This window comes from Crocodylus siamensis, chromosome 6 (assembly GCF_052110815.1).
Source record: "Crocodylus siamensis isolate JL-2025a chromosome 6, ASM5211081v1, whole genome shotgun sequence".
In the NCBI taxonomy this organism is placed as follows: domain Eukaryota; kingdom Metazoa; phylum Chordata; order Crocodylia; family Crocodylidae; genus Crocodylus; species Crocodylus siamensis.
This window is the reverse complement of record NC_143400.1, coordinates 59,453,346-59,466,040: the sequence shown is the minus strand read 5'-3', so window position 1 is coordinate 59,466,040 and position 12,695 is coordinate 59,453,346. Positions and strand designations below refer to the sequence as shown.

Here is a 12,695-nt window from a genome sequence, read left to right as displayed (position 1 = left end):
AGCCATAATAGTATCTTTCCAGAGCAGTAATTCTCAATGGGGCACCACCAGGCTCAGGTGTTGCATTGATTATTATATTATGATTCTTCATTCAGTTTTTTTCTAGTTGAAAAACCATGTTTCCAGTTATGTTGTTGTTGGGTTTTTTAATGCATTGTAATAAACTATTTTTCCTTTTTAGTGTGGTTCCTCTAAATTCAGAAATGTTATAGAGGGATATCTCATCTAACAGGCTGAGAACCACCAATTTAGAAGAAGTTTCTGTAATTGGAGTGTGCAGCTGATTGGAAAGTCAAACTCAGATAGTTATCAGTGGCTTGCTGTTGTACTGAAAGGATGTTAAGTGAGATTCCAGTGGTCCTCAGTCTGATGCAATTCAGTGGTTTCAGTAATGGCTTGGAGGATGGAACAAAATGTGTACTTATTAAAATTGCCGTCAACACTAAGCAGGAGTTGCAGGTAGCTTGGAGGACAGGATTCAAACGCAAACTGGTCTTGACAAATTGGAGAAATAGTCTGAAATAAGTGGAATGAAATTCAGCAATGACCATGTGCCAAGTACTGCACGTAGGGATAATCAGCTGCATAAAATCAAATTGGGAAATGATTGATTGGGCAATAGAGAAAGGACAAAAGATTTATAGTAGATTGCAAACAGAATAGGAGATGATTATATATACAGGAGTGTTAGGTAAGACAGGTAAATACTCCACTCTGTTTAGCACTGCTATGGCCTCATCTTGTATGTTGTGTTCTGTTCTGGGATGCACACTTCAAGAAAGTTATGAAGCAATAGGAGAGAGCCAAAAACAATAGATCTGGAAAACATGATTTATAAAGAAGGATTGAAAGAACTGAGTGTTGTTTAGCTAAGAGAAGAGTAAAGGGGTATCATAAATCTTCAAATATGTAAAAAGTTACTGCAAAGATTATAAATTGTACTCTGTGTCTGTCAGGGACAGGCCAAGAAATAATAGGTGTGAGGTGCAACAAAAAGATACAGGTTAGGAATAAGAAAAAATTCTAATTGTAAGGGTAGCCAAACACGGGAAAAAGATTACTTAGGAGGGTTATGGAAGCTCTGTCATGGGAACTTTTAAAGAACAGGTTAGATTAATATCTGTCAGGAATGCTTTCAGTAGAGTTGAACCTGCCTTGGGGTTGGAGAGATGGATTAGATGGTCTCCTGCACTCCCTTTCAGACCTGCTTCTGTAGAATTCTGTTTTGTCTTTCTGTTACTCTATTTTGTGCAGCCCTTATTATCCAACACTTCACAGTCCCTAACTTACTGTATTTACTTGATTCCAAGACTAAATCCCCTCCCCCTATTTAACATGGGGAGGTGAAACTCCTCATCTTGGAATCAGGTACAAGGTCAGGGTTGAAGCTGCAGCAGCTGCCTGTTGCCTCAGGCTCCCTACTCCGCCTTCCGTGTCTCCCCCCTCCACACCCCTCCCCCTGCTCTCCCTTGCTCTGGCACAGGCAGGCTCCACCCTTGTTCCAGCCTGGGGCACAGAGCATGGCCCCAGCTTAACCCTATAGCAGCAGTGCTAGCTACACACAACTACTATGGGGCCAGGCTGGAGCTGTGCTCTATGTTGCAACAGGAACAGAACTTGCTGATGCTGGAACAAGGCTAAGGGGTAGTAGGGAACAGGTTCTTGGAGGGTGTGGTGGGGGAGATGAGTGAAGGGGGTGGGCGCTGAGGCTGTGGGGGGGTGGGCAGGCATAAAAGGGGATAATTGGGGTGGGGGGAGGGAAGGGCAGGGATAGCCTGCCCTCCTACTAGTTGTCCCTCACTGACTCTTTCATCACCTGACTTCCTACCACTGTTTTCCTTGCTGAAGTAATAGGAATGAATTGAAGATGACCCTCCTAATTAGATTCCTTACATGGAAAATTATAACAAATTGATCATTTTTTCCTTGTATAGAATCTAATTATTGGCGGGGGGGTGTCTTGAATTCAGGGTCATCTTGGATTTGGATAAATATGGTATCTTCTCTCCTGCCAAATGTGAAGGAGAGAAGTTTACGTTACAGATGGGGGACCTGGGGCCCAGAGCAATTTGGTGACTTGTCCAGGGTCACACAGGATGTCTTTAATGAAGCTAAGAATTGAACTGGAGTCACTTATGTCTGTGTTTGTACCCCTGCCTCTGGGCTTCTCCTTTGTCCACAAGGCAGTTTGAGGTGGAGATTGTAGTCACTGAATTTTTCCTAATAAGTGTGTTTTGAGGAGTATTCAAGACCAGGGGTCAGCAACATTTTTGGGAAGGATGCAAACACCCCTCCCCCACCCCCAACCTTGACTTGTAAGATGTTGGCATGCCATGGGTGGATGGCAGGGAAACAGCGAGGGGCCCAATTCTTGTTGTGGCAGCTCAGCCTTGACCCCCTTCCCCACCATCTGCCCTGAGGCACACATGCACCTACCGCTGGCAACAAGCCGAGTTGGGGCTCTGTGGACCCTGGTGCAGCTGCTTGCGGCCTCCCAGCTGACTGCTGCAGCCAGTTTGAGCCCTGCTGCTGATCATGGAACCTGGGCTGCTTGTGGCAGCAAGGCTGCAAGCAGCTGCACTGGGGTCCTCAGACCCCCATCCTCCTGGCTTGTTGGCAGCAGCAGGTGCATGCACATGTTGGGGCAGCCAGCGAGAAGGGGGCTAGGACTGTGCTGCCACAAGGATTGGGCCTTTCGTAGCTCCTCTGCCTCCCATCCCAGGGTGTGCATGCCAAACAAAATGTCTTCATGTGCTGTGTTCTGTCACATGTGCCAGGGATTGCTGACACCTGGTCTAGAGAGTGATTAGGGTGTTATTGACTCGAGTCTCCATTTAAATGTTGGATTTTTTGCTATTCCCATTAAAATAAAAGATGGGAAGACCCTCTGCATCCAACTATGCTGCCTACTAGGCCTCAGCTGGAATGCTTCTCCTTGATTAAAAGAACTGAAGAATTAAAAAAAAAGTCTCTTCCCTAATCTCCCAAACTCGATCAGTCACAATTAATACCTTGGCACTTGCTGGAGGAAAAAAAAAAGCACACTCACTGTGACTGCAGTACGGCTTTGTAACCAGCAGATGGGCTTTGTTTGGTTCTTCTGCCTGTCTCAACTTGAGGCTGATAACACTTGTAGATCTGTGCAACCTCCCAAAGATGCATTTAATGGGTTCACTCAAAAGCCTGGTCTCTCGTGTAAGTCGTGCCATAAATTTACAAGTGGAGAGCCTAATTTAAAATTAAGGGTGGTTGAAACAGCAGCAAAAATTAATTTTTGGACTGTGGGAGACAATGGTACATAAATGTCGGACCATGAGTAGGATCTGTTCTCGATCGTTCCAAGAGTTGAGCAAGCATTTTCAACACATTTTTTTTATTCCTATTTATTATAGGAGACCACTCAAAAATAAACGTAAATACCAGAAATGTATTTATTGAATGCACAGCCACTGATATTACAAAGGTAAATTAAGTTTTGTTTTATTCTATATGCTATATATGTAGTTGGCTTTCTAAGTAATATGATCGTTGTCAAACCAACAAATATGGTCATTGTCATACCAACAAAATCAGCATTTTATGTTAAAACAGGTTTTTTTTCAGGCTTATTTTTTACACCCCCCCCCTTAGAATTTTCCAAATATTTCTAATTTTATTTTGTCAGGAGGAGATACTTTGGCCATGTCTTGATATTGAATGTTCAGTTTGAACAAGAAAATAATTCAGATAAAATACTAAAAATATTTTTAAAAATATTTTTCTAAAGGTAAAGAGCTCTAAAAATGTAACATGTATTAAGATTATTTGTTTTGGTAAAGCATAATATTCCCTCATACTTTACTGTATAATAGGGTGCACAATTTCTTTGGATTAATTTTACCACATCTTGCTTAGGGAAAGTGTTAGCACTAGAGGGCAAGTTTTCAAGCATAAATACACCTGCAGTATCATGCCCTCACAAAGCCACTTGTCGCCACACAAATTTTCTAAGTGAAACTTCAATTAGGCAGCTAAGTATGAAGTTTTCCAGTGCTCATGTTTACACTTCTGTAGATGTATTGTCACAAAGAGAAAAATTCTAAATATGTCTCCATGTAAAAATGCAGATTAACATATTGGGGGGAATGCTTCCAGGTAGCTGATAAATGCATGTATTTTGTTTTTTTTTTATCTATAAGATTTATCACAAAAATGATGGTTGTTCAGCACTTAGAAAATAAAAATATCTAGACTGGGGCTTTCTGATACTGATTTGTATTTTATAAGCATCATCTGTGATCCTGTCAACTTGAAATTTTCAAGATTTTAAGAAAAGAAAATAAGATTTTTATCATTAGGCTGATCTTAGCATGTGTTTTTATAGAGATTTTTTCCAGTCCCAGAGCACACAAATTCTGACTTACTTAAACGGCACTTTAAATTTTGACTCACTTAAAGGCGTTACATGACCCAGTTCCATTTGGTAGAATATCTAGGTGATCTGTTTAGGAAAAACTCCATCTTCTCCCAGGCCATTGAAAGCTACAGTTTTTACACAGACGTCTTTGTTGCAGAAGCAAGAGTTTTTTGGTTTTTTAGTTGAATGTGATTTGTCAGTTTTAAAGATATCTTTTTATCCTTGAATTCCTTGGGCTGGGGGGAGGGATAGTTAAAGGAATAATCAAAATAGCATTAGCACTGATTGAGGTTAAATATTTTCTCTCTGTTCTTCACATATATTTAAAATCTATGGGACCTGGCATTTATATTTAAATGTGCTCACTTTTCTCTTTCTGTTTCTTGGGTAGGCAAAAATTGTCCTTGATATCCTAGTAACAATGTTTAGTGAATATTGTGAGAAGCAATTCAGGTGAGTAGTACTGACTCTCTTCATAAATGTGATATTATTTGTTGGTCATCTGACATACTTTAAACACTTGATTTTCTCTTCCCTACCAGTGTGGAGGCCACAGAAGTAATTTATCCTTATGGAAAAACCTGCATCTATCCAGTAAGTATTACAGACGTGATGTGGGGGGAGTGATTTCTGTACATGAGAATTTGGTAAGAGTGAGGGGCATAGATAGCTCTTATTGTCTGATTGTATACTAGGATAAGGTGAGTCCTGTTACATAAAGATTATTGTGGCTACCTTAAAATAGTAAATCTAACCCTGTATTACAGATTTCTTTTCTCTGATCAGTTTGGTGTCCTAATTAGAAGTCGGATTAGAAAGATGTTAATACTAGATTCTAGTAGGCAGGAATGATAAGTTTCTGATATATTGTGTAAAGTTTTCTTTTTCTTCTTTGTAGGAATTGGCTTACCGAAAAGAAAAGGTGAAACCAGATTTAATTAACAAGAAAATAGGAATCAGGTATGTTTTGCAAATACACACCAATATAATATTTGATGGGAAGTCATGAGCTCTGAGGAAGCACAGTTACTATGCTGCTTTCAGACTAGCTGCACTGAGTTCAGTTGGTGGTTTTTCTTTTTGGTTTTTTTTTTTTTTTACCCTCCCCAGCTTTTTTTTTCTTTAAAGAACATATTGAAAACTGGAATGTTAACCTGGGTAATTAGATTGACTACCTAAAGATTTCCCCTGTAATTTCAGCTAAGTGAATAATTCTTTAGTTTCCCTCTAATTATTTTGTAGTGATGCTGAAAGAGGATGGCTGTCATGGTTCACCCCAGAGGAATACTGATAGAAGGCAAATACTCTCATAGTCCATAAAGTGCTACTGTATTCTTTCTGATGGAAGAGACTATACAAAAAAGGTGGAATCCTATTGCAAAATAAGATGTAAAATAAGCTCAAAACACTATTCTGTTGTCTTGTTTTAGTGAAACTCCATCAAAACTTGCAAAGCTGCTGACCAGGATGTGTTTGAAGTCACATGTTACAGGGAATGGGAACAATATAGAGATTGAAATCCCTCCTACGAGAGCAGACATTATCCATGCATGTGATATCATAGAAGATGCAGCAATAGCTTATGGTTATAACAACATTCAGATGACTATCCCGAAAACGTACACCATAGCTAATCAAGTAAGATTGCTCCTTTAAATAAACACTCTATTGTCAGTAAATGAGAAGTGTATGCCAGAAGGGCTTTGGAAAAAAACAGAACCTAAGAATTAAGCAATATTTTGACATGCTCTGCCTTGAGAGGCATTTACCATGGATAGGATACAAAACAGATGCCTGACTGATTTGAGTATGTCCAAGACCAGTGGTTGCTGGTGCTTGAAAAAAGACAGGGGTTAAGCATGGAGCCAGTATTGAATCTCCAATTGGGAGTTTCATTTCCTCAATCAAGCTCTGAGGCAGCTGGTTGATAGGGTTTTTTAAAACTATTTTTTGAAAAATGCAAGGCTAGTTACTTCCCTAGCAACATCTACTTTAATGGAACAGGCAGAATCTCCCAGGAAAAGCTTAAAAACATTTCAGAAGAGAAATGAAAATTTTTGTTGTTGTTTTGTTTTTAGTTTCCTCTCAATAAGCTCACGGAACTTCTGAGACAAGACTTGGCAGCTGCTGGATTTACTGAAGCACTCACTTTTGCCCTGGTATATTATATTAGCTGACTTTTTTGGTTTGTTTGTTTTTAATTGTATATCGAAACATTAATAGAACCAAATCTGCAGACAGTAGTCTCATAGTTCTGAACTGTATAAATGTAGCAATGTTATACAATATTACTTTGTCAGGTCCCTTTTTGCTAAAGTTTTGGTATTACAATATAGTTTTGTGTGAGATCATGCTGTTGGATGAACAGAATAGCTGATTGTTAATTTGACATTTAGTTTTAAGTACTGAAGTGAAAATGGATGCTGGAATACTGTTTTTAATTTAACTTGACATTGATAGTACTAAGTTAGAAGACAGCAAGTCTGTTTCTGAAGGCTGCCAGGATTATTAACACACCAGATGTGTCCTTGGGTATGTTTAATAATCTGGAAAAGAGAACATACTTTTTTATGATACCCAATAGGCACCATTGTTGTTCAGAGGTGACAGCCTTTCCATGCTGAATCTATTCTTGGGTGCTGTAACTTGCCCCCAAGTATTTGCATTAGTTGTAAAGGTGATAAGCAAGACTCAGCAAAAGAATGTTTCTAATAAATCTTGTAAACGGTATGAAATGTGTGTTAATTGTACTTTCATGTCCACTTAAGTCTTACTCCAGCTCTTCACGGGTGCAAACCACTGTAGTTATTAATAAAATATAATGCTGTAGTGTCCATAGGTAGGGACCTACCAAATTTGGAGTAGCTGCCTCCCAACTTTGCAGGCAGAATGCAGAGCTTGGCAGTCATTTCAAGGGCCAAATGCAGCAGAGCACCCCACGCTGCTGGGAGAGAGGCCCTGATGGCCCTGCCCCTCGCTGCTGATTGGCCTGTCATGTGGCCCTACCCTTCACCACCAATTGGCCCTCGCAGTCAGTCAGGATGGGGGTGCTGACAGCCCTCTGAACTGGTAGACCCCCCCACTTTCCTGCCTCAGTGGGCTGCTGCAGCACCCTGAAGACCAGTTGCTTCCTCTGGGAAGTTAGCATTTTCTTTTCAGGAAGTCCCTCATCCACCCTTACCTCATGGATATTATGGGCATTGCCTGGTTTTGCAAAATCTGAAAAATCACAATATTGGTGGTCCCTATCCATAGGCCCTTGTCAGGAATTGGTTCTCTGCAGGAGCATGTGCTGCTTACTGAAGTAGTGTCCGTAGCAGCAGCCAGTGTAGTTTTGAAAACTGAAATTGTGCAGACAGTGGATTGTACAGGCTAATAACTGTTTTTCTTTTTAATATTAATAAGTGACCATATTTAGTTAAACAAATCTGATATTTTCCTTGCAGAGCAACTCTTTAACAGAGATTTAAGAGCAGGTTTTAGTATGGAGCTCTTTAGGGTAAAAGTAGTCAAAGTGAATACTAAGGCAGGCCCCAGGCACAGAGCTGTTACCAGACCCTGCCTGTAAGTTTGAACAGATCTAGCTGTAGAAAGATTTTCAAAAACTCGTAGAGCATGTTCAGTAGTTAATTCTCTACCTGGGGCTGGAAGATACGTTTTCCCATTGAACTGTCTTGTTCTTGTTTCAGAACCAAGTATTTTGCCTTAAAATTTATTTACCTGAAAGTACACTCAGTGTTTTTTACAGTGTCTTTTATCTGATTCATGACTAATATTTGGATAACATTTTAAAAAGAATTTGAATGACTGAGAACATTGACTTTCAGTAGGATTATGCTCCAAAGACAGTTACTTGCTCTTGAAAATTTTACTCTTGGGAACATGTTTCCAGTAGATAATCTAAAGTAGTCAAATTGGATTCAAAATTTCTTTGCCCCCAGATTTTTGGGGGTAGGGGATGTTCAGATGCTAAATCAATTCTTTCACTATGGGACACACCTAAGTAGTCCATAATTTCACTGGGTTGTCAAGGATAATGGCTAACAGTGGCTTTACACAAAACAGTATGGGCCAAAAGATACAGGACTCTTTGTGACAGTATAATAAAGGCCGCACACTGTATATATCTAGAGACTGTATTCAGAGCTTTTACAATATTTTTTTCAGTGTTTGAAATACTTTAAAATGCTGAATGTGTTGCATCCCAGCAATATGAACTTTAAAGAAATGCAAGACTATGTTTAATAACTACAATAGTGTGGACTTTTCACAGAGGTACAGAACTTATTCAGATCACATTTAGGCACATATATCATGTTGTGCATGTTGACATCTGTACTTCTGCTGTGGCATTATGGCATCTCAGCTGTGTCATGTCACTACCAGGTTATAAAACACAGATGTGAAACATGCCTATAATTTCACTATTACTGCTACCTCGGTATTCTGAAGTCCTGTGTTATGTTTTGGATAGAAACTGTCCATTATCCATTCTCACATCCAATCCATTCTTTGGTTTGAACCCAAGATTATCACCTCTACAGGATATCATTTTTCTGTACAAGGATCTCTGATTTAGCTAACATGTATTCAGTCGCATCATAGATAGATACCAGGGTTTTAGCTTCACATCTGAAAATGCTTGAATACAGTTGTTCCCTGCTAAGTGTTTTGCATTCAAAACCCCACATTTCAGATGGTATCTGGTCATTTTACTCGCATTTGGTAGATCAACATGCCTTTCAGAATGTTGTTAACACAAAGGGAACAGTTCTGGAGGGCTGTGGGATACAAGCAAAGCCTCAATTGCATGCTTTCTCTTCTATCAGTTTCTTGTTGCATTAATAAAGCTATACATGCTGGAAATCCTGCTGTAGGTCTTAACTGTAGTCTGTCACCTTGTGCACAGATGGCATGTGAACTTAATAGGTCACACTCACTATTTTGGTAATCAGCTTTTAAAAAAAAAATACCCTGAGCATGTATGGATCCTTACCTGTTGAGATTTAAACTGTGTAACCCTAATTTAGGCCCAAAAGAATGTTACCATGCAGACAATCACAGTGAACTTTGCCTTCTCTGTGAGCAGTCTCAATGTACCATTACTTAACACCCTCAAAAATAAACCTGTCCACCTAGGTTTAAAGATGAGATGATAATCTTTACTCTGTTATTTATTTTCACAAGTAGCTGAGCCATGTTATTGAGCTCCAGAGCTATTACTGATCTTTGCTTATTCTTGATAACAAAGTTCATCATTGCTTCACTGCATATTTTAACTATTTGATGCTTCTGTTTTTCCCTCTCATCTCCTTAGTGCTCCCAAGAAGATATTGCTGATAAACTTGGTATGGATATCTCTGCAACAAAAGCAGTGCACATAGCTAATCCCAAGACAGCAGAATTTCAGGTAAAGTACCATAGTTCAATGTCAGTTGTAATTCTTATAAGCTCCCTTTAAACTTAAATCTAAGCTTCAGTGTTTCTGTGTTTTAGGTATTCCACTGGAAAAGTTTTGGGGGTTTTTTGTTTTTTTTAAAGCAAACACCCCCCTGAATGATAGTGATGCTGGCTAGAAATCATGGGACCTCTAAACAACAGCATAAATGATTAATTTATTTTCATTGTCCAAGCTAAGTAATGGAAAAGTACATCATTATTACAAAAGGCTAAATAAATAAATAAAGCCTTATCTTAGTTTATTAATGATTTGTAATTTGACTTGTTTTTTAAATCTTCTAGGGATTTACTATCCCTGTTCTCTCTCTTGCTCTCTCTTTGTTTTTTTTGTATTTTTTCCCCCCCGATACTTTCTTCCTAAGTCTCAGTACGTTACTTTGCTTCCCCCCAGTCATCCAGGGGGTTGTATTTGGGCCACTTTCATCTATCAAACTGAGGTGGTTGTAAACAGTAGTGGTCTCTGTGTTCTGTTTTGACAATTCCGCTGAAAATATAATAGTACAAAGCACTGATGTAATTCTGGAAGGAAGAGGGACTCCAAATTCAGGTATGGAAGAACAGCAAACTAGCCACAAATACTAAATAATCAATGCATAATAAATAGCTATGGCTGGGTACATGATAACAACTTTGCATCTGCTGTTGTAAAGCAGAGCCAATAACTGAGAGTTCTCATACGTTAAGTTATATGAAATTGGACTGAGCCAGCTTGAAAAGTCAGGACCCTTTTTGAGTTTAAGGCTGCATTTGAATGCAGAACACAAATCTATGTGTTGATATTGGGGGGGGGGGAGGGGGCTCCTCCCCTAAAAAAGCCACCAGTACAATTAACACGTCTGGTTCCTCATGCATACATCTTAAGTAGCGCAGGATGCCCTTCACTGCAATCTGAGCATAATCTTAAACATATTATAATGATAGAACTTAAGTACCACTATGATGATGACAGGTACCAGAAAGCACCCAAATGACTATTTTTCTCCTGTAATATTTGCCTCTTGTATGAACAGGGAGTGTCTTTAGAGAAAATAACTGGTTTTATTTTTATTCCCCCGCTACCCTAAACCTAAACTTTACACACATTTTTATTTCTCTGTGCATTTGGCTGCTGCCTTATCTAGCCTCTTTGCTGTTGCTTTTATACCACTTGTCATTTACTTTGGACAAAAATTTACAGTCTTGATATTTTTTAATGTTGGTTTTCAGCTACCTTGCAGGTGAAAACCACCTTCAGTTGGCTACTGAGTATCCACTACTTCTGTAGCAAAAGAACTGATTAATTCCTGCCATCAGGGAGGTTCTATTCTGGAACAATAATAATCCCTTGAGCCCACACTTCTGACAAAATAAGAAGTAATGTAGATAAGCTAACACCCCTTCTTCTGTTGGTTAGAAATTCACTGGGTCTCTGACGTGATAGCATGTGCTATGAAAAGGAAATTGATGATTCATGTCCCTTCAGATAAGAAATGTATATTTTAGTTCCTCAGAGAAATTAGAAGTCTCTGTACTAGGAAGCATGTTATCTAGTACTAAGAGCAGAGGACCCAGAATTGGAAGAATTAGGCTTTTGTTTCTTGCTCTTTGGATATTAGTACAAAATCAGATAAACTATTTACCCATTCTGTGCCTTGTTTTCCCCACTTCTACATATTCATGAGGCCCTTTTGTGAGTCTTGGCAGTGTGCCGTAGATGCATAGTGTATCTACATTTTCAGATTTAATCATTCTAAAGTTAAAAACAGACAGCTGAAATTACTCGGTATTTCATCTATTTTTAAAGCTCTTGTTCCAAATAAGTAAAACTGGAAAATCATCTCAACAGGTTGTTTCAAATGTACAATTTCATATGTGACCTGCAGGTGGCACGCACCAGCCTCCTGCCTGGCCTCCTAAAGACCATTGCTGCTAACAGGAAGATGCCTTTGCCTTTGAAACTCTTTGAAATCTCTGACATTGTAGTTAAAGATCCTTCCAAAGGTAAGATCAGCTTGTTTACACTTTTTTACTTCCCTTTGTAAAAAGGATTTCTTAACTCTTCCAGAAGTTTTTTTTGTATCTCTTTTAAACAAGTCTGATGCTGGGAATGCTTTATTTTTTTTTAAATGTCTGCCAGTTTAGTTCTTCTAGTCTGTATCCCATAAGCAGACCACCCTGCATGAGATAGGCAGCACAATGGTACTGTGCTAGCTGGTTCCACAAGGTGGTTCCAACAGTAGTTTAATTCCTACTGCACACACTGCTTTTTGAAAAAATCCAAGTAGATGCTGAAGTCCACCTGTAGAAAATATGGGAGAGGCAAATTCTGAACTATCACAGTCTGAAGGTAAGGAACCTATATAAGAAGCCCAGGATACCACCATTAAATATGCACTGTTTTTTCTTTGTGGGAGTTTAGTAAAATAATTATGAATAATTGATCTGAGAGAGAGATTTGGTGACCCATTCATTACTCATTAGAGTAAAAAAGCTTGTTTTACAAGTGTGGGCTTTGCTAGCTAAGTAGTGGTGCTGTGTTCATTTTTCCCTGCATCCATGGTTTACTAGCAGATCTTTTCAAGATGATCAGGGCAGGTCCACATGCAAAAAAAAAAAAAAAATCATCAAATGGTTGGTGTTAGACATCCCCCAAACATCTATATTACCATCTTGGGAAACATTAACGAGAGACATAAGCCTGTTTTTGTCGGCCTTAATTTTATTATATTTAAAATAGACAGAGCAACCAGTTCATATTTCATTGACTTCATTGACATTTTGCCTGGATGCAGGCATGTGTCTGCATGGAGTTGATTGCATGATCCCAGCCTTAGAAAGTACATTTTCATGTGGAAAATGC

General features: G+C 39.0%; 1 protein-coding gene across 2 annotated transcripts in view; it reads left to right on the top strand.

The window, feature by feature from the left end:
- The window catches only part of FARSB (phenylalanyl-tRNA synthetase subunit beta), a 53,012-nt gene that overhangs the window by 9,177 nt on the left and 31,140 nt on the right, over positions 1-12,695 (top strand). For both annotated transcript variants that reach the window (XM_090051503.1, XM_090051504.1), the window contains exons 8-15: positions 3,393-3,463; positions 4,788-4,849; positions 4,939-4,990; positions 5,295-5,356; positions 5,827-6,034; positions 6,475-6,555; positions 9,714-9,806; positions 11,719-11,836. In XM_090051503.1, the coding sequence (XP_089907629.1) occupies positions 3,393-3,463; positions 4,788-4,849; positions 4,939-4,990; positions 5,295-5,356; positions 5,827-6,034; positions 6,475-6,555; positions 9,714-9,806; positions 11,719-11,836 (747 nt within the window). The remainder of the gene's footprint in view (positions 1-3,392; positions 3,464-4,787; positions 4,850-4,938; positions 4,991-5,294; positions 5,357-5,826; positions 6,035-6,474; positions 6,556-9,713; positions 9,807-11,718; positions 11,837-12,695) is intronic.